At 37.1% G+C, this 22,154-nt stretch overlaps 1 protein-coding gene across 1 annotated transcript in view; it reads left to right on the forward strand.

The window, feature by feature from the left end:
• SCAMP1 (secretory carrier membrane protein 1) overlaps window positions 1–22,154 on the forward strand; it is a 129,033-nt gene that overhangs the window by 50,565 nt on the left and 56,314 nt on the right. Inside the window, exons 3-6 of the mRNA XM_003899850.5 lie at window positions 9,566–9,664; window positions 10,583–10,691; window positions 12,848–12,976; window positions 17,448–17,607. Of these exons, the coding sequence (XP_003899899.1) occupies window positions 9,566–9,664; window positions 10,583–10,691; window positions 12,848–12,976; window positions 17,448–17,607 (497 nt within the window). The remainder of the gene's footprint in view (window positions 1–9,565; window positions 9,665–10,582; window positions 10,692–12,847; window positions 12,977–17,447; window positions 17,608–22,154) is intronic.

The following is a 22,154-nucleotide window of genomic DNA, read 5'->3' on the forward strand; positions in this document are numbered from 1 at the left end:
TGATTATGAATGCTTTATATAATCGAATTTCTAAATTTTTATGTCATCAAATATATTACCTTTTCATTATGATTTCTCTCCCCTCAACTTTTCTGAATGTTTCGAGTGACTTTTCTTCATGCCAAGATCAATTAATGCCCTATAGTCTATAGAGTGTATTTTAGTGTCTTTATAGTTGTTTTTTGTCTTGTCTTTTTTTTTTTTTTTAATATTCAAGTTTTAATCCATTTGGAATTCTGTGGAGATACAGGGATTTTGTTTTTCCTGCCCCAATTTAAATAATTCTCCCAGCAGCATTTACTGACAGTTCTTTCTATTTCAACTGACTTGAAATGCTATCTTGATCAATGCTTTAATTTTGATATGCACCACCATTGTATATATTGTGTAAATCCCAATTTTGGTATTGTCAGAGTTTGTTTTTCTGTCTCATGGTTTTGAAATGATATATGATTGTTTTTGCACTTCTTGATTACTAAGGCTGTAACACATCTTTTCACATGTTTATTGACTTCTTTCTATTGCTTGTTCAGATCTTTTGCTAGTTTTTCAGTTAGTTTGTATTTTCATGGATTTGTAACAATTCTTTATATATTCTGGGGAGCAGTTTTCTATTATATGCATTACAACTATTTTTTCCTAGTCTGTGATTTGACTTTTTACTTTTTGTAAATTTCAATGTAATTAAATTTGTCAATTTTATATGGTTTGTGTGTTTTCCAGTCTTAATTTGACAGATACTGAGCATCTACTATGTTTCAGGGACTATTTTGGGTACTTGGGATAGGTCGTAAACAAAATACACAATATTTCTAGAGTTCACATTCTAGAAGCTCAAGAAATATTCATAAAAATATTCACATGTATTTTTCCCGAAAGTGTTTAAGTTTTGCTTTTTCAGTTTTAGATCATTAATCTACCTAGAATTCATTTTTTATATGATGTGAAGTACGAGTAACCAGTTATCCAAGTACCGTTTATTGATTAACATATTGTTTCTTCACTGTTTTGTAGTGACACCTCTATTAGGTATCAAGTTTCTGCATTAGTGTGGGTTTGTTTCTGTGTCTATTTTGTTTATTGGTACATTTCTCTGTCCTTGCATCTGTATTACACTCTTAATTACTATGGTTCTATAATAAGCCTTGATATCATAGGTCTTCATCATTTATTTTTCTTCAAAATTGTTTGACCTGTTTTTAGTTCTTGCCGTTTTTTTTTTTTTTTTTTTTTTTGAGATGGATCTCACTCTGTAGCCCAAGCTGGGGTGCAGTGGCGTAATCTGGGCTCACTGCAACCTCTGCCTCCCAGGCTCAAGTGATTCTCTTGCCTCAGTCTCCCCAGTAGCTGGGACTGCAGGTGCACACCACCATGCCTGTCTAATTTATTGTATTTTAGTAGAGACGAGGTTTCACCATGTTGCCCAGGGTGGTCTCGAACTCCTGAGCTCAGGTGATCTGCCCACCCCGGCCTCCCAGAGGGCTGGGATTACAGATGTGAGCCTCTGTGCCCGGTCAGTTCTTGCCTGTTGTATATGCATTTTAGAGTCAGCTGAACTACAGTTACATCTTTGGTTATACATGGCTTCCTTTTCAGGGCTGCTGTTAGCTGTGTCAGAGTGAAATCCTGCTGTATATTGGTTGTGTCTTCTGGTTTTAACAGTTCTTAGGATGCTTGAACCTCCTAGTGCGGTTTCTTTCTTTCTTATATTTTTCTTATTCATGACCTCCCCTTTCCCTCCCTCTTCTCTTTCTTTCTTTCCTTTCTTCTTTTCTTTTCTTTTTTTTTCTTTTTTTATTATTATTATTTTTTTATTGGTTTCTTTTTTTAAATTTTTTATTATTCTACTTTAAGTTCTAGGGTACATGTGCATAACATGCAGGTTTGTTACATATGTATACTTGTGCCATGTTGCTGTGCTGCACCCATCAACTCGTCAGCACCCAACAACTCGTCATTTACATCAGGTATAACTCCCAATGCAATCCCCCCCCCCCGCCCCCTCCCCATGATAGGCCCCGGTGTGTGATGTCCCCCTTCCCGAGTCCAGGTGATCTCATTGTTCAGTTCCCACCTATGAGTGAGAACATGCGGTGTTTGGTTTTCTGTTCTTGTGATAGTTTGCTAAGAATGATGGTTTCCAGCTGCATCCATGTCCCTACAAAGGACACAAACTCATCCTTTTTTATGGCTGCATAGTATTCCATGGTGTATATGTGCCACATTTTCTTAATCCAGTCTGTCACTGATGGACATTTGGGTTGATTCCAAGTCTTTGCTATTGTGAATAGTGCCGCAATGAACATACATGTGCATGTGTCTTTATAGCAGCATGACTTATAATCCTTGGGGTATATCCCCAGTAATGGGATGGCTGGGTCATATGGTACATCTAGTTCTAGATCCTTGAGGAATCGCCATCCTGTTTTCCATAATGGTTGAACTAGTTTACAATCCCACCAACAGTGTAAAAGTGTTCCTATTTCTCCACATCCTCTCCAGCATCTGTTGTTTCCTGACTTTTTAATGATCGCCATTCTAACTGGTGTGCGATGGTATCTCATTGTGGTTTTGATTTGCATTTCTCTGATGGCCAGTGATGATGAGCATTTTTTCAAGTGTCTGTTGGCTGTATGAATATCTTCTTTTGAGAAATGTCTGTTCATGTCCTTTGACAACTTTTTGATGGGGTTATTTGTTTTTTTCTTGTAAATTTGTTTGAGTTCTTTGTAGGTTCTGGATATTAGCCCTTTGTCAGATGAGTAGATTGCAAAAATTTTCTCCCATTCTGTAGGTTGCCTGTTCACTCTGATGGTAGTTTCTTTTGCTGTGCAGAAGCTCTTTAGTTTAATTAGATCCCATTTGTCAATTTTGACTTTTGCTGCCATTGCTTTTGGTGTTTTAGACATGAAGTCTTTGCCCATGCCTATGTCCTGAATGGTACTACCTAGGTTTTCTTCTAGGGTTTTTATGGTATTAGGTCTAACATTTAAGTCTCTAATCCATCTTGAATTAATTTTCGTATAAGGAGTAAGGAAAGGATCCAGTTTCAGCTTTCTACTTATGGCTAGCCAATTTTCCCAGCACCATTTATTAAATAGGGAATCCTTTCCCCATTTCTTGTTTTTGTCAGGTTTGTCAAAGATCAGATGGCTGTAGATGTGTGGTATTATTTCTGAGGCCTCTGTTCTGTTCCATTGGTCTATATCTCTGTTTTGGTACCAGTACCATGCTGTTTTGGTTACTGTAGCCTTGTAGTATAGTTTGAAGTCAGGTAGCGTGATGCCTCCAGCTTTGTTCTTTTGACTTAGGATTGTCTTGGCAGTGCGGGCTCTTTTTTGGTTCCATATGAACTTTAAAGCAGTTTTTTCCAATTCTGTGAAGAAAGTCATTGGTAGCTTGATGGGGATGGCATTGAATCTATAAATTACCTTGGGCAGTATGGCCGTTTTCACGATATTGATTCTTCCTATCCATGAGCATGGTATGTTCTTCCATTTATTTGTGTCCTCTTTTATTTCACTGAGCAGTGGTTTGTAGTTCTCCTTGAAGAGGTCCTTTACATCCCTTTTGAGTTGGATTCCTAGGTATTTTATTCTCTTTGAAGCAATTGTGAATGGAAGTTCATTCATGAATTGGCTCTCTGTTTGTTACTGGTATATAAGAATGCTTGTGATTTTTGCACATTAATTTTGTATCCTGAGACTTTGCTGAAGTTTCTTATCAGCTTAAGGAGATTTTGGGCTGAGACAATGGGGTTTTCTAAATATACAATCATGTCATCTGCAAAGAGGGACAATTTGACTTCTTCTTTTCCTACCTGAATACCCTTGATTTCTTTCTCTTGCCTGATTGCCCTAGCCAGAACTTCCAACCCTATGTTGAAGAGGAGTGGTGAGAGAGGGCATCCCTGTCTTGTGCCAGTTTTCAAAGGGAATTTTTCCAGTTTTTGCCCATTCAGTATGATATTGGCTGTGGGTTTGTCATAAATAGCTCTTATTATTTTGAGATACGTTCCATCAATACCGAATTTATTGAGCGTTTTTAGCATGAAGGGCTGTTGAATTTTGTCAAAAGCCTTTTCTGCATCTATTGAGATAATTATGTGGTTCTTGTCTTTGATTCTGTTTATATGCTGGATTATGTTTATTGATTTGCGTATGTTGAACCAGCCTTGCATCCCAGGGACGAAGCTGACTTGATCATGCTGGATAAACTTTTTGATGTGCTGCTGGATCCGGTTTGCCGGTATTTTATTGAGGATTTTTGCATCAATGTTCATCAAGGATATTGGTCTAAAATTCTCTTTTTTTGTTGTGTCTCTGCCAGGCTTTGGTATCAGGATGATGTTGGCCTCATAAAATGAGTTAGGGAGGATTCCCTCTTTTTCTATTGATTGGAATAGTTTCAGAAGGAATGGTACCAGCTCCTCCTTGTACCTTTGGTAGAATTCAGCTGTGAATCCATCTGGTCCTGGACTTGTTTTCGTTGGTAGGCTATTAATTATTGCCTCAATTTCAGAGCCTGCTATTGGTCTATTCAGGGATTCAACTTCTTCCTGGTTTAGTCTTGGAAGAGTGTAAGTGTCCAGGAAATTATCCATTTCTTCTAGATTTTCCAGTTTATTTGCGTAGAGGTGTTTATAGTATTCTCTGATGGTAGTTTGTATTTCTGTGGGGTCGGTGGTGATATCCCCTTTATCATTTTTTATTGCGTCTATTTGATTCTTCCTTTTCTTCTTTATTAGTCTTGCTAGCTGTCTATGAATTTTGTTGATCTTTTCAAAAAACCAACTCCTGGATTCATTGATTTTTTTGGAGGGTTTTTTGTGTCTCTATCTCCTTCAGTTCTGCTCTGATCTTAGTTATTTGTTGCCGTCTGCTAGCTTTTGAATGTGTTTGCTCTTGCTTCTCTAGTTCTTTTAATTGTGATTTTAGAGTGTCAATTTTAGATCTTTCCTGCTTTCTCTTGTGGGCATTTGGTGCTGTAAATTTCCCTCTACACACTGCTTTAAATGTGTCCCAGAGATTCTGGTATGTTGTATCTTTGTTCTCATTGGTTTCAAAGAACATCTTTATTTCTGCCTTCATTTCGTTATGTACCCAGTAGTCATTCAGGAGCAGGTTGTTCAGTTTCCATGTAGTTGAGCGGTTTTGATTGAGTTTCTTAGTCCTGAGTTCTAGTTTGATTGCACTGTGGTCTGAGATACAGTTTGTTATAATTTCTGTTCTTGTACATTTGCTGAGGAGTGCTTTACTTCCAATTATGTGGTCAATTTTGGAATAAGTGCGATGTGGTGCTGAGAAGAATGTATATTCTGTTGATTTGGGGTGGAGAGTTCTATAGATGTCTATTAGGTCTGCTTGCTGCAGAGATGAGTTCAATTCCTGGATATCCTTGTTAACTTTCTGTCTCGTTGATCTGTCTAATGTTGACAGTGGGGTGTTGAAGTCTCCCATTATTATTGTATGGGAGTCTAAGTCTCTTTGTAAGTCTCTAAGGACTTGCTTTATGAATCTGGGTGCTCCTGTATTGGGTGCATATATATTTAGGATAGTTAGGTCTTCCTGTTGAATTGATCCCTTTACCATTATGTAATGGCCTTCTTTGTCTCTTTTGATCTTTGATGCTTTAAAGTCTGTTTTATCAGAGACTAGGATTGCAACCCCTGCTTTCTTTTGTTCTCCATTTGCTTGGTAAATCTTCCTCCATCCCTTTATTTTGAGCCTATGTATGTCTCTGCATGTGAGATGGGTCCCTGAATACAGCAGACTGATGGGTCTTGACTCTTATCCAGTTTGCCAGTCTGTGTCTTTTAATTGGAGCATTTAGTCCATTTACATTTAAGGTTAATATTGTTATGTGTGAACTTGATCCTGCCATTATGATATTATCTGGTTATTTTGCTCATCAGTTGATGCAGTTTCTTCCTAGCCTCGATGGTCTTTACATTTTGGCCTGTTTTTGCAATGGCTGGTACCGGTTGTTCCTTTCCATGTTGAGTGCTTCCTTCAGGGTCTCTTGTAAGGCAGGCCTAGTGGTGACAAAGTCTCTAAGCATTTGCTTATCTGTAAAGGATTTTATTTCTCCTTCACTTATGAAACTTAGTTTGGCTGGATATGAAATTCTGGGTTAAAAATTCTTTTCCTTAAGAATGTTGAATATTGGCCCCCACTCTCTTCTGGCTTGTAGAGTTTCTGCCGAGAGATCTGCTGTTAGGCTGATGGGCTTCCCTTTGTGGGTAACCCGACCTTTCTCTCTGGCTGCCCTTAAGATTTTTTCCTTCATTTCAACTTTGGTGAATCTGGCAATTATGTGTCTTGGAGTTGCTCTTCTCGAGGAGTATCTTTGTGGCGTTCTCTGTATTTCCTGGATTTGAATGTTGGCCTGCCCTGCTAGGTTGGGGAAGTTCTCCTGGATGATATCCTGAAGAGTGTTTTCCAACTTGGTTCCATTTTCCCCGTCACTTTCAGGCACCCCAATCAGACGTAGATTTGGTCTTTTTACATAATCCCATACTTCTTGCAGGCTTTGTTCATTTCTTTTTCTTCTTTTTTCTTTTGGTTTCTCTTCTCGCTTCATTTCGTTCATTTGATCCTCAATCGCTGATACTCTTTCTTCCAGTTGATCGAGTTGGTTACTGAAGCTTGTGCATTTGTCACGTATTTCTCGTGTCATGGTTTTCATCTCTTTCATTTCGTTTATGACCTTCTCTGCATTAATTACTCTAGCCATCAATTCTTCCACTTTTTTTTCAAGATTTTCAGTTTCTTTGCGCTGGGTACGTAATTCCTCCTTTAGCTCTGAGAAGTTTGATGGACTGAAGCCTTCTTCTCTCATCTCGTCAAAGTCATTCTCCGTCCAGCTTTGATCCGTTGCTGGCGATGAGCTGCGCTCCTTTGCCGGGGGAGATGCGCTCTTATTTTTTGAATTTCCAGCTTTTCTGCCCTGCTTTTTCCCCATCTTTGTGGTTTTATCTGCCTCTGGTCTTTGATGATGGTGATGTACTGATGGGGTTTTGGTGTAGGTGTCCTTCTTGTTTGATAGTTTTCCTTCTAACAGTCAGGACCCTCAGTTGTAGGTCTGTTGGAGTTTGCTTGAGGTCCACTCCAGACCCTGTTTGCCTGGGTATCAGCAGCAGAGGCTGCAGAAGATAGAATATTGCTGAACAGCGAGTGTACCTGTCTGATTCTTGCTTTGGAAGCTTCCTCTCAGGGGTGTACTCCACCCTGTGAGGTGTGGGGTGTCAGACTGCCCCTAGTGGGGGATGTCTCCCAGTTAGGCTACTCAGGGGTCAGGGACCCACTTGAGCAGGCAGTCTGTCCCTTCTCAGATCTCAACCTCCGTGTTGGGAGATCCACTGCTCTCTTCAAAGCTGTCAGACAGAGTCGTTTGTGTCTGCAGAGGTTTCTGCTGCTTTTGTTGTTATCTGTGCCCTGTCCCCAGAGGTGGAGTCTACAGAGACAGGCAGGTTTCCTTGAGCTGCTGTGAGCTCCACCCAGTTCGAGCTTCCCAGCGGCTTTGTTTACCTACTTAAGCCTCAGCAATGGCGGGCGCCCCTCCCCCAGCCTCGCTGCTGCCTTGCGGTTAGATCGCAGACTGCTGTGCTAGCAATGAGGGAGGCTCCGTGGGCGTGGGACCCTCCCGGCCAGGTGTGGGATATAATCCCCTCGTGTGCCTGTTTGCTTAAAGCGCAGTATTGGGGTGGGAGTTACCCAATTTTCCAGGTGTTGTGTGTCTCAGTTCCCCTGGCTAGGAAAAGGGATTCCCTTTCCCCTTGCGCTTCCGAGGTGAGGCGATGCCTCGCCGTGCTTCAGCTCTCGCTGGTCGGGCTGCAGCAGCTGACCAGCACTGATTGTCCGGCACTCCCTAGTGAGATGAACCCAGTACCTCAGTTGAACATGCAGAAATCACCAGTCTTCTGTGTCGCTCGCGCTGGGAGGTGGAGACTGGAGCTGTTCCTATTCGGCCATCTTGCTCCGCCCCCCCCCCCCCCCCAAGAAAACCTCTTCTTTTCTGTTACTGTTTTTGTTTCTATTGTTCTTTTCATGTTCCCATCCTTGTTTCTTCTTTTTTCTTATGGTCATTCTAAAGAGTACTTTAAAAATATATTTTTATTAAAGAAGTATGTTGTGCGTGCGTTGAGGGAAGCAAATAATAAAGAAGCGTATAAAACAACAGGTGCAAGTCCCTCTGATATCAGTTGGCTGAGACTTCCCAGATATTTTATGGGGGCATGTATAAATCTGTGTCTATTGAAGAAAAGGTCATATGCAGACTGTTCTGTAGCTTGCCTTATTTTTTTAATTTAATTTTTATTTTATTATTATTATTATTATTTTTTGAGATGGAGTCTTGCTCTGTCACCCAGGCTGGAGTGCAGTGGTGCGATCTTGGCTCACTGCAACCTCTGCCTCCCGGGTTCAAGTGATTCTCCTGCCTCAGCCTCCTGAGTAGCTGGGACTGCAGGCGCCTGCTGCCACCACGCCCGGCTAATTTTTGTATTTTTAGTAGAGACGGGATTTTACCATATTGGCCAGGCTGGTCTCAAACTCCTGACCATGCGATCCACCCGCCTCGGCTTCCCAAAGTACTGGGATCACTGCGCCTGGCCAGCTTGCTTTATTTTATTTAGTATTTTAGAAGACATTCTTCTATAGCTAATTTCTTCTCATGGCTGCGTTGTATGTATATACAGTAATTTAACCAGTCCCCCATTGATGAACTTGTAGATGTCTACTTCCTGATCTTGCAGCTTTCAGACACTGCTGATCCTCACTGGCATAGTGGAAATTGGGTAATTTATTTTCTCTCTCCTTAGGCCTTCCCTTTCACTCTTTTCAATTTAGTGGGGTTCTATCAAGAACTTTCCTATATCCTCTTCAGAGCACTGGCATGTAGCTTTCTCAAGAGGGAAGAGTTGGCAGTAAACCTTGGTGTAGTTCTTTTGTCTGGTTCTATCTGTATTTTACTGTTAAAAAACCCCCAAAAACTCAAAGTATTTTTTTTTTTTTTGGGATAGAGTCTCGCTCTGTTGCCCAGGCTGGAGTGCAGTGGTGCAATCTTGGCTCACTGGAACCTCCGCCTCCTGGGTTCAAGCCATTCTCCTGTCTCAGCCTCCTGAGTAGCTGGGATTACAGGTGCCTGCCACCCCGCCCGGCTAATTTTTGTATTTTTAGTAGAGATGGGGTTTCACCATATTGGCCAGGCTGGTCTTGAACTCCTGACTTGAGGTGATGCACCCGCCTTGGCCTCCCAAAGTGCTGGGATTACAGGCGTGAGCCGCCATGCCCAGCCTCTGTTACTGTATGGTATCCTGGAGGAGAGTGTTTGTTATGTAGTGTTAAAAGTAGCAGCCTGATTGTAGAGTTGAAAAATGAATGAGTTGGAGAAAATGGACATGGAGAATTTAAGCAGCTCTTTGCCACACACTTGACTATGAGAGGGCAGGGAATGAAGAGATGCAGATTTTGGGATTTTTCATTTTATTGGTGTTACATTTTTTGAAAGAAGTTAAAGTTGGATATCTGTGTTACATAATTTGTCCATCTCTTAATCCTCCTAGCCTCCACCAGGCAGTGTGAAGATGCCTAATGTACCCAATACACAACCAGCAATAATGAAACCAACAGAGGAACATCCAGCTTATACACAGATTGCAAAGGTTAGTTCATGTTAGTTGTATAAATTCGTATTGGCAGTTATAATATCAATAACATTTACTTTCAGAGCAAAATAGTTCTTTATATGGTTACATTTCTGTTGCTTAATTTTTAACTCACTTTCAAGTCTGAATTTGCTGTCTTGTCACCCTTCAAATATTCGTTCCTCTTTGTCAGCTTATGCGATTTGTTTTATTCTATTATTAGGAAATATTGAATTTGTGTATCATCTTGGTGTATAAATTTTTATTGCCTTTGGTCTCACTTTTTAATGCATACTACCATTAAGGTAAAAATGATGGAATAATAGATATTATTGGGAGAGTGTTATAATGCTAAAGTAATAGTGTTAGGAGGTAGAAGATGGCAAAAATCTGAGAAGAAAGATTAATAAGATGCCTGATAACATGTAAGGGCAAATTGAGTTATAAAGAATTTCTTAATCACATCCTTTGACCTCATTCTCCTATAACATTTAAGATATTAGAAAATATTCTTGCATTGGTGGCCTTATATATCATTTAATCTGATTTATAGGAGCCAATTCAGTTGCCCTTTTTTCTATTGTTCATTTTCCTCATCTGTTCCCATTGCCTCTGTTCTTCTTTCGTTTAGGCATAGAGGTCATCTTAATTTCATTTTCCAGATTACCTAAGGATTCTGGCTACTTTTACTAAGAGAAATTTTCCTGTCCTAATGGACCCAACATTCCCACTGAGGGTTTTCAGAACCCAAAGACCAAATGAACCAAATATCCCTGTAATATTTTCTGTAACTATGATCTTCAGTAAAATTCCTGTACTTTGGAAGTGTGTTTGAATTAGGTTTCTCTCATAGTAGAGAAGTAGGAGTTAGCATATAAATGTTAAAGTATTTTATACTTCTGACAGTCTGTTCACATATTGATATTTTTTATTTAGGAACATGCATTGGCCCAAGCTGAGCTTCTTAAGCGCCAGGAAGAACTAGAAAGAAAAGCCGCAGAATTAGATCGTCGGGAACGAGAAATGCAAAACCTCAGTCAACATGGTAGTATCCAAAGAAGTTTGAAATAAAAATAACTTTTAAACACTTCACATTATGTCTATACTAACTCCTAGGTTATTTAGCCTGTGGATAAAACCCTACCCTGTTTTCCTGTTCTAACAAGGAGATCAGACACAGCAGATTGCCTCTTTGATACTCTGTAGCCTTCTAATCTTGGCTGATTTGCGTAGTCTTTTGTTGATAGATTAGAACAGTGTTAGCCTCATCACACACAAAATGAATGTGAATATGATAATTTTTGCTTACTCTGAGGCCAGGAGCCTTTGATTCTGCAGTTAGGCCCTCCTTGATTCTATTGAATCTTTGTGAGTACATTTGCATTTACCCTACATTTGACTCCTACCTGATTTATTCAGGTCAATTTCAGATTATCTGCCCCAGTCCTTACAAGTATTTTGTCAAATCATGTTAGAAAAATTGGAAGCCTAAGGTATTCATATGATGCCAAAGAAATAAGTGGTGAATTGTTTGCAGTGAATTCTATTCAGTTTGTGCCTGCCAAAGCACCTCAAAGGAGTCTCTCAGGGAAAGCTAGCAGTCTCTGAGTAAGAAGAGATGAAAGAGCTAGATAAGTCACTGTTAGGATGTCTGGGATGAGTTAGATAAGTCATTGTTAGGATGTCTAGCTTTGATGCAATGCAAAGCTAGAACAATAACAATATACAGAACTATTTCTTTTTATCTTAGAATGTGTAAGTCTAGGGCTTTGTGAGAACACATTTATCCTGAGTCATTTTCTTGCTTGCAGCATCAGAGGTAGCATCTATAGAAGGAGAAACTAAAAGTTGAACTGAGACCAATGTTTCTGAAGTACCTGTAACTAAAATCTATCTTATTTCTTCAGTACTGGCAAATACAAACTATTTCTATGAGAGATATGTTAGTAAAGACAGTAACAAAGAGTAGGGAATTAACAATTAGTCTGCAGTATGTTAGCACATTTTAGTACTTTTCTCTTCTTAACTCATACTTAAATCATCAGTACAATCCTGTGAGGGGTGGTACAGTTTTTATTCTCATTTTACAGATATGGAAACGAAGGCTTGGAGGGGAGAGTAAGTTGCCCAAGGTGACCTTGCCAGTAAGTGGCTAGCCACTTATGGTTCCAGAGCTTCTCTTCTTTACAAGTATTCAGTGCCGCTTCTCAAATAGTATGAGATTGGTATGATGAATGAACTATAGGAAATTTGAATAGTATGATAAATGGAACACAGGAGACTCATGGGGAGAATCAGAAATAGGTTATTGTTCTTTCTACTATAAAAATTACCCTGGTCTGGAAAAAGTATGTAAAATTGAATTTTTAAAAATTGTGGAATATAACATCTAAAATTGGGAAATGGCCTTAGGTGCTGTTTTTACCCTCTATTTTCATGTTTTGACTTCTTTAATTTTTTATTTCCCCCACCATTTCTCAAGTCTTATTTTTAATCTGGTTTCTTTATATAGAGACATTTTTTTTCCCTTTACAGTTTGAATTTGTTTTTCTCTGCGTTTTTAAAGGTTCTGTTATTCCTTAGCTTCCTTATCATGACTGTTTCATGTTTTCTTTGTTGTAGGGTTTTCGTACATATGTCTTTTGGATATTATTTTTTCCCAGATTTTGAGTATTCTTAATTTGTTTCTTTGGTATTGTTTTAATCTTGGACTTAACAGAAAACTTGAAAAAATTAGAAGCTGGTCTCTGTCCACATGGGATAGGAATTATAACAGAATTATATTTGAAGATTTAAGATGCTGAGGAGAAAATTGAAGTTTAAAAACTGGATGGCCTTTTCATGCCAGCCAGACTCGGGACTGTGAAATAAATCTGTTTTAGGGCAGAAGCACTGGATATGTGCTTTCTTTTTATTTCTTGTTTTTTCTATACATAAATGGTTCCTGCTGAATGTGATATGATGTGACACTGGAAAATTATTTTACTATCTAATGTGCTCTAAGGTGATGATATTCTGAGAAAATTTTTTAAAAATCTAAAGCTTATCTTTCAAAGTTCTAGGAATACAGAGATATGGTACTACAGTTTTTCTAAACTTTTATTAAAATAATGGAGTTTTTCTTTATTGTGAAACAAAAAATAAGAATATCACATTTGTTATAATATAAATAACCTTTTCTTTTTTAAAAAAAATTCACAGGTAGAAAAAATAATTGGCCACCTCTTCCTAGCAATTTTCCTGTTGGACCTTGTTTCTATCAGGATTTTTCTGTAGACATTCCTGTAGAATTCCAAAAGACAGTAAAGCTTATGTACTACTTGTGGATGTGTGAGTATACAACAATTTATATCTTTGCTTAGAATTTATATTTTTATTGTCAAAATCCACTTTTTATTTCAAGGATAATATAGCAAACCAGTCTTCTTTTTCTGTAGATAAAGCTTAATAATCACGATTTCAGAGTGAAACATATCATATTTAGGTACTTCAGAATTGTACTATATGTGACAATGTAAGTCCTTGGCTGAGAAAAACCTGTATATTGAGAACTGGTATTCTTTTGAGGAAAATACAACTTCTCTGTCATGTGGGTAAAATTTTGTAAGTTCTTTTTCCTTGAAAGATGTTATCTAGGCATGATTTGCTTGGAAAAAATAATGTATACTAATTTTATGCAGAGGAAGGTCATTTAAAAGAGTTCTGTTAAATATAGGTGTTACAGCTATTTTTAAAAAGGCATAAATTACATAAACTAATTGTTCTTTTTATAGCTTTGAGTACAGTTTACTTTTTGTTTTCATTTGCGATACTTTTATTATTGAAAGTGCTTAATTAATACGGGACATTTTGTTGAACAGAACATTAGAATATACATTTGGGGCTCTGGTGCTCACATCACTTTGAGTATAATAACTCATGGAATACTAAAACAAAATGTCAAGCGGTTAACAGTTTTACTGTGTGTGCACAGACCTCCCACTTACTCTCAGTTTCATTTTTATTCCAAACAGTAGTCTCAGCCTCATTTTGATATCATGTCAGAAGGGGAGGTAGCTATTGAGGGTTCTCACATGCACAACATCTGGGTTAATGGATAATTTGTAGGGTACATTCTTGATGGAAGAAATTTACTTGTTTTTACTTTATGATTAATGAGACTACTGCCCCTCCCTTAATGGATGAGATAATTTTCCTCCAAATCTTTTAGGAGCATTCTTCATGTATGTCAAGTTGTTTTGGAATATGAGAAGTGATTCCTAATGGATAGTCTATTTTTAACTCTTTGTTTTTAGTATTTTTTGAAATATTCTTGATCTAATATCTTTTGCTGAATCCTCAGTGTCAGTAGTATATATTTTTAATATTAAATGATTCCATGTATATGTACATGCTGACCAACTCTTATTTAATCATTATAATATATGCATTTATATTTTATATATGTTTATTTTTTAAAATGGGCAGAAATTGTCCTAGCATTTTATTTATTTATTTATTTATTTTGAGACAGTCTTGCTCTGTCACCTAGGCTGGAGTGCAATTGCGCCATCTTGGCTCACTGCAACCTCTGCCTCCTGGGTTCAGGTGATTCTCGTGCCTCAGCCTCCTGAGTAGCTGGAACTACAGGCACATGCCACCATGCCAGGCCAATTTTTGTGTTTTCAGTAGAGATGAGTGTCACCATGTTGCCCAGGCTGGTCTCAAACTCCTGGCCTCAAGCAGTGTGCCCACCTTGGCCTCCCAAAATGCTGGGATTATGGGCATGAGCCACCATATCCAGCCAGCCTAGTATTTTACATGTATGTTCTTTGACCTAGTGAAAAAAATATAAATATATATTTTTTGAGATGGGGTCTTGCTGTGTTGCCCAGGCCGTACTTGAACTCCTGGCTCAAGGGATACTCCTACTCCAGTCTCCTGAGTAGCTAGAACTAGGAAAATACTTTTTGGTGGAGGAAATGGGTGTTGGAAGAAAATTACACAAGGAATTTAGTAAATAGAAATTAAATGGGAGAGATGGTTAATTTTAACTAAATGATTAATTATCAATGCCGATTGTTTCAGAATAGATCTGTTTTGTCTTAGAAATATATCACCTTCTGAGTGTCAGAGAAATAATGTAGTTGACTGCATTTTTCTCCAGCCTTGTTCAGTTGGCATGTCTGTCAACTGTATTCAAAGGGCTTACGATTCCAGTTAGGGTTCTGTTTTGAAGAAGCAGATTCCATGGAACAAAGTAAGATCTATTACCAGCTTAGTAATGTGCCTACATTTTATAGAATATTGCCTGTTTTAATAAATTATTTTTAGAACATATTAACCTCTTGATTTGGGGGTTAACTAATGCTTTCACACTGTAATAATAATTACAATGAGAGCTAATATTTATTGAGGATTTACTTTGTGTCAGGCACAGTGCTAATCACTTTATATATATTATCTTACTATATTAAATCCTAACCACACCTCGATGAAAGTACTATATTATTTGGTTTTATAGACAGGAAAACTAAAGCTTAGAGAATTTGAGTAACTTGTTCAACATTACATAAATAAAGAAGGAGGTGTATAGCTTGACTGTAGAGCTCAGAGTCTAGATTTCCAGCTTCTGCCACTTACAAAGAACAAAGAACCAAAATGAAGAGGTAATTTACATTTTAAGCTGAATGTGAAGAAGATATGCTTTCAAAGCTACTTTATTTGAAGCAAATAATTTAAACTATAAATGAACTGAAGCAAATAGAAATATTGTGAAATGAATTTCAACCTCTTTGAGTGTACTCTTGAATTAAAAAGGAAAAAATAAAAACAAGCCATCTACATTAAAGACCATTCGGTGAAGATAATATACTGTTATAAAGCTATTTACGTTAGGCATCTATATTGTAATTCAGAACTTACCAAGAAGAATATTATAATGTTGCAAATTTAGATCAACTAATACCAGATTTGAGTGCTTAATGAAGCAAACTGAAATTTTATGTGAAGGAGAGTTGTTCAACTTGTAAATCACATAAACAAAATGGCCCAAAGATTTCTTTAGTGTTCTGCCTACTCTTGGAGTCTACCAGCATTGATTCATCACTCACTCAAATTGGATTGAAATTAGCAGTATAGAAACATATATTTTACATTTACCTTACCTTTCTATATGTTTTTTGAACTCTGCAAAAGTGGACAGATTGTTCAGTAATTAGCCTTGGACATTTTAGTCTTTATTGGGATATAAGTAAATGATTTATTGATCATGTTTCATAGAAAACATTTAGAAAAACATTTTTATTACACAAAATTAGATTGATATTTTCATCTATACTTGGAAGAATTTTCATGAACTTTAAAGCATAATTATACATATATTTTATCTTTCTTTCAGTGGATTAGGAAATAACCTAATTTGAAAATTAACATTTAGTTAGAATGTTCTTCAGGTCTAAAACTTTTTAAGGCAGCTGGATGCCTAGTAATAATTTTCTATTTTATAATCTTTTCAATTCTGTTTTTAAGATCTTAACCACCCTTATTTTGAGGCCAAGGGTTTTGAGTAAATTTATTATGAGCAAACATTCCTGAGAGTTAAAAATTCTAATGGGACTAGAGTAATGAGTGAGAGTGTCTCTTTTGTGATAGAATTGAATGGAATTTTAAAGTTAGAAAAGCTGAAAAATTGAAGCTTACAGAGGTTAAATGATTGGCTTAATCTAAGAGCTTTTTTTTTTTTTTTTTTTTTTTAAAGCTCTAGAGCTTGTTTACCTATCTGGTGTGTTAGGTAAGAGCAAATTTAGGTATCCCAGAATGTGTGTATATATCCTGTTTTATTAATTTATTTGATTTGTCAAGAAATCTTAAAGTTTGAGATTTAAAAAAACTAAATCCAATACGTTTTCCCAATTGTTAATTTTAATTCAAGAGTTGGCGTATTTTTGTTGATTTGATAGTTAACATTTAACATTCTTTTAACTTATGTAAGAATGTACTTACTATAATAAGTTCAGCCTGTGAATAAATTTTTAAAAAATCCTTTGAAACAGTTATTAATTACAGTGGGTCAAAGTAGTTCTTTATGATCATGGTATAATTAGATGTTACTCAGATTTTTTTGTTTTTGGTCTGTCAGGGAAAGTAATTATTAACAGCATATGATGAATTTGTCGACATCTATTTGTGTTAACCAAAAGAAAAGCCTGCCACAGTAACTAAAATGCATCATGTAGTGTGGGGGAATGAAGAGGGGACTTAATAAATTTAATCCTCTACCAAAACGCAAGTTTCTTTTCAGGATTTTACAAATGGACAGCTCTATGAAGATGAATGAATAATCGTTATGAATTGACTATACAGTCACTAGAAATTGCTACTGTATTAGTATTTTTAGTCCAGTTTTTAGTCTGCAGCTCCATTCTGTAAAGATACAGTTTTTCCTCCTAAGTCCTGCGTCTTTTCCTGGCAGGCACTGCGTTTTTTCTTGGGCTTCAGATCAAGAGACATCATATGTTTCCTTTTCGGGAAGAAGCCCTTAAGGTAGTGTGCCTCTGGTTTAGCTACGTCATTGTGAGGAGGCGAGGGCCAACAGAATTTTTGCCAAACATTACATGTATTAAGACTTGCTTTCCTGTGTATACTCTGTTTTCAAATCAAATACATAAGATACAGCAGTGTTTTGAAAAATATAAATGGAAACATGGGGTAGAAGACATTTGCTCATAGGAAGTATTTTTTTATTTACAGTTTTTTGTTGGATGAATTCATAAATTGAATGTAAACATTTCTTTTTCTATTTTGTTTTCTGATTCCACAGTCCATGCAGTAACACTGTTTCTAAATATCTTCGGATGCTTGGCTTGGTTTTGTGTTGATTCTGCAAGAGCGGTTGATTTTGGATTGAGTATCCTGTGGTTCTTGCTTTTTACTCCTTGTTCATTCGTCTGTTGGTACAGACCACTTTATGGAGCTTTCAGGTAAAATGTGTGTACTTTAAAATACACTCTTTAAAACCTGTGAAGTAAATAATTCGTAGTACATGTTAAAGGGAAAATTGACGCATTTTCATTAAAAAATTCTTGTATTGTTGTATAACATACATTCAGGAAAGTTCAATATAGCATGCCTGTGTATTTATTGGATTTTGTAAGTCATAAAATTCCATTTTTTTCTCGCGTTTGACAAAAAGACCAAACATGAAAATTGATGGAAAAATAAGAACGGTCTTAGAAGTCAGTATTTGTAAAATATTCTCTTCCATATGTTATACTTTAAGGAAAATTTTGCTCTTTGCCCACCCCACCCCCACCTTCAAAATCCCAATTGGTGCTTACAGTTTTAATTTTTAAATTAACCTAGGAAAGGTAAATATACATGCAATATTTAAAACGAGCCATTTGCACCTAACCACTTGGATTATTTTCTTTATAAATTCATTTTAGGTTTTTTCAAAGGCAGCAACATTTCGAAGACCATTTATGCTACTAGGTTAAGTATGATGCTTTACATAGTATATTTTAATCAGTGGTTAGGGTTAGCATTTCCTAAGTGCATGTTCTATGGGATATTAATAGGTGCTGGGAAAAAAAAGAGCTCATAAGCTTAGTAAATTTGGGAACAGCTGGATAATATGGTTAAGCAAGTTTCATTTCAGGATTTCTTACACTCTTTAAGTACCTAGTATGATTTGTGCTTTATGACTTGACCATGCAACCATTATTTGTTGAACTATTGCTTTAAGAAGTATTGGGAAATACTGAGGGAAATGATAGTCCTATAAGGGTTCATATATTTAATAGTTTTTTAACTCATTTTTATTTGAGTAAACTCATTTGTGAATAACAAACCATTTCAACTCTCATGAATAAGGGATAACATTACTAGGATATATGCATGTGTTGTTTAAAGATACATTAGGGAAATTAGAGGGCCACATTTAAGTGTTCAATATATTTTTCCATTGCAACCTAAAATCTCTTTAGTTAACCAGAATGTGTAACACACACACACACACACACACACACAGAGTTAGAAACCCAGATCTGTAAACAGATGGGGGAAAACCAGAAGAGAACAGGAGATGGGAGAACATTAGGGAATTTGGAGAGAAAAGGTGTCAGACAATGAAGAAGTAAATTATTACTTAGATATGGCATAAAGAGAAGAAATGATGAGAGGAGGAGTGAAGGGAAGAAATGGGAGAAGGGAAAGGAGAAAAGAACCTTTGGATACATTAAAATATGGGAGATTGGTTGCCAAGGAACGGAAAGAGCTTCTCCTGTAGACATGGGTTGCAGAGGAATGAAAGGGACGTATTTACTCCTTGCATGATCTGAGTTATTGCTGTTATTTTCTTCATTATCTAAGCGTGGCTCACAAGGCTTTTTCTATTTATTTTTGACGTCTAACCTCTGCCTAATGCCCTCCATCACATTACCAATATGTTACCGATCTGTGATGATGCTGGCTGGTAGGAGTGAGGATATGTTTATGAAACTTTTTTAAAAAAGTGACCTGAGACTAGGGAATTTGGATTTTAAACCTTCTGTGATTTATGTAGCCAAAATAAATGACTAAAAGCCAACTTTCTGCCTTTTATTTCCTGAAGTCACTTGGTATTTTTTGTTTTCCCCCATTTTGGCAGTTGAAATAAAAATACTCGATTGAACATTTTTACTTCTGGCATTATTGATCCCTAGGCTGAGTTCTTGTTGCATCTCGGTCTTTTAGAGTATATAAATATATATTAATAATCTGGTTTTCACTGTGCAGAGTAGAACTGAGAGGAATACTTTTTTTTTTTTTTTTTGAGACGGAGTTTCGCTCTTGTTGCCCAGGCTGGAGTGCAGTGGCTTGATCTCGGCTCACTGCAACCTTTGCCTCCTGGGTTCAAGCAGTTCTCCTGCCTCAGCCTCCCAGGTAGCTGGGATTACAGGCGTGCACCACCATGCCTGGCTAATTTTGTAATTTTAGTAGAGATGGGGTTTAACCTTTTTGGTCAGGCTGGTCTTGAACTCCTGACCTCAGGTGATCCACCCACCTCGGCCTCCACCCACATCAGGCCCTGCAAAGTGCTGGGATTACCGACATGAGCCACTGTGCCCAACCCCGAGAGGAATACTTTTTGTGGGGAAAGATGAATTAAAGTATTTATAATCATTAATATACCTTCCTGTTACGTATCTCTGGCATTTCCTTATATTGATATATTTACAGGACTTTGTTCTCCATAAGGTAATCTCATTGTAAAAATCTGAAGGAAAATTATATAGTGAAGTTTCAAATGTATGTGTTTTTTAAAGTTAAGTTTATTAGGTATCAGGACATGAAGTTGTCATTTTGTTATTTATGTAGTTTACAAAATTGTAACTTGGGGCTGGGTGTGGTGGCTCATGTCTGTAATCCCAGCACTTTGGGAGGCAGAGGCTGGCAGATCACATGAGGTCAGGCGTTCGAGGCCAGCCTGGCCAACATGGTGAAAGCCCATCTCTACTAAAAATACAAAAAATTAGCTGAGTGTGATGGCATGTGCCTGTAATCCCAGCTTGAGGCAGGAGAATCCCAGGGAGGCAGAGGTTGCAGTGAGCCAAGATCGTGCCACTGCACTCCAGCCTGGGCGACAGAGTGAGATACTGTCTCAAAAAAAAAAAAGAAAAAAGAAAACAAAAAAAAAAACCCCAACTTGGTCCTGAATTTTGTACTTCCACAAATCACTAGTCTTTGTGCAAATACATCAAAATACTAGGTAATTATTAACAAGGCAGCATTATTGTTGAATGTTGTTGAGTAACTATTAGAAACAGACTGAGAATGAATATTTGCATAGTGCTTGGTGATCCTGGCTTCCCCACTTAAAAAGCTGTGTGGTTCTGAGCACATGCAGTAAAACTCAGAGCCTCAGTTTGTTAGGTTTAAATGAGGGATGTTTGTAGAGTTGAAAGGAGGATTAGAGATAATGTATGCAAGTTTTGCATTATAGATGGTGAATAAATGGTAGTTGTAATTAATTTTTAACTTTTTTTGGACCCTCTTAGATTTTATAATTTACATTTTATGATCTATAAGTGAACTGTGATTTGTTATAGATTATATTTTATAGAGCCATTATTTGTAGCTTTGAAGACAATTTTCAAAATAGTACTTTCTCCCACTTTTTAATTATGATATATTTAACGCATACCAAAGAATACTTGAAACACAAGTTAAAAGGCATAATAATGAGTCATCTATGAACTGTGAGCCCACTGGTCAATTTAAAGAAATGAAACATTATCAATACTGCTGAAGCACTGGTATGTTTCCATTTCCCTGCTCCATAGGTAGTCATTAGGTTGAATTTTGATAATCTTTGTCATTCTCTAGCTATAATTTTAGTTTTATCATATGTGTTTGGACCCCCAAACCTTTTTTTAGCTTGTAGAGAATATTTTTAAAAGTATTTTAATATTTATAAAAGTGATACATCTTTGTATACAGGTTATTTTATATACAGTTTTAAGTAACTGTACAAAGATTTTTTTGGTAAAATAATGACCCCATTTTAATCATTTTCTACCAACAGTTCTTGCCCCCGACTTATGTGGGCATTTACCTTTATATTGTAAATAATGATCATATACTGCCATTCCTTGGTTTTGTTTAAGTAGCCTTATTAGGATATATTGTACATACTATAAAATTCACCCACTCTTATGGAAAAATTAAATGATTTCTTTTTTCTTTTTTTTTTTTTTTAACTTTAAGTTCTGGGATACATGTGCAGAACGTGCAGGTCTGTTACGTAGGTGTACATGTGCCATGGTGGTTTGCTGCACCTGTCAATCCATCATCTAGGTTTTAAGCCCCGCGCACATTAGGTATTTGTCCTAATGCTCTCCCTCCCCTTGCCCCCCACCCCCTGACAGGCCCTAGTTTGTGATGTTCACCTCCCTGTGTCCATGTCTTCTCATTGTTCAACTCCCACTTACGAGTGAGAACATGAGGTATTTAGTTTTCTGTTTCTGTGTTAGTCTGCTGAGAATGATGACTTCCAGCTTCATCCATGTCCCTGTGAAGGACATGAACTCATTTCTTTTTTATGGCTGCATAGTATTCCATGGTATATATGTGCTACGTTTTCTTTATCCAGTCTATCATTGATGGGCATTTGGGTTGGTTCCAAGTTTTTGCTGTTGTGAATAGTGCTGCAGTAAACATATGTTTGTATGTGTCTTTATGGCAGAATGATTTATATTCCTTTGGTTATATACCCAGTAATAGAATTGCTGGTCAAATGGTATTTCTCGTTCTAGATCCTTCAGGAATCACCACACTGTCTTCCACAATGGTTGAATTAATTTACACTCCCACCAACAGTGTTAAAGCGTTCCTATTTCTCCATAGCCTTGCCAGCATCTGTTGTTTCCTGACTTTTTAATAATTACCATTTTAACTGGCAAGAGATAGATAGTATCTCATTGTGGTTTTAATTTGCATTTCTCTAATGACCAGTGATGATGAGCTTTTTTTCATGTTGGCTGCATAA

The sequence above is a fragment of the Papio anubis genome, chromosome 5 (genome assembly GCF_008728515.1).
Source record: "Papio anubis isolate 15944 chromosome 5, Panubis1.0, whole genome shotgun sequence".
Taxonomy (NCBI): Eukaryota; Metazoa; Chordata; class Mammalia; order Primates; family Cercopithecidae; genus Papio; species Papio anubis.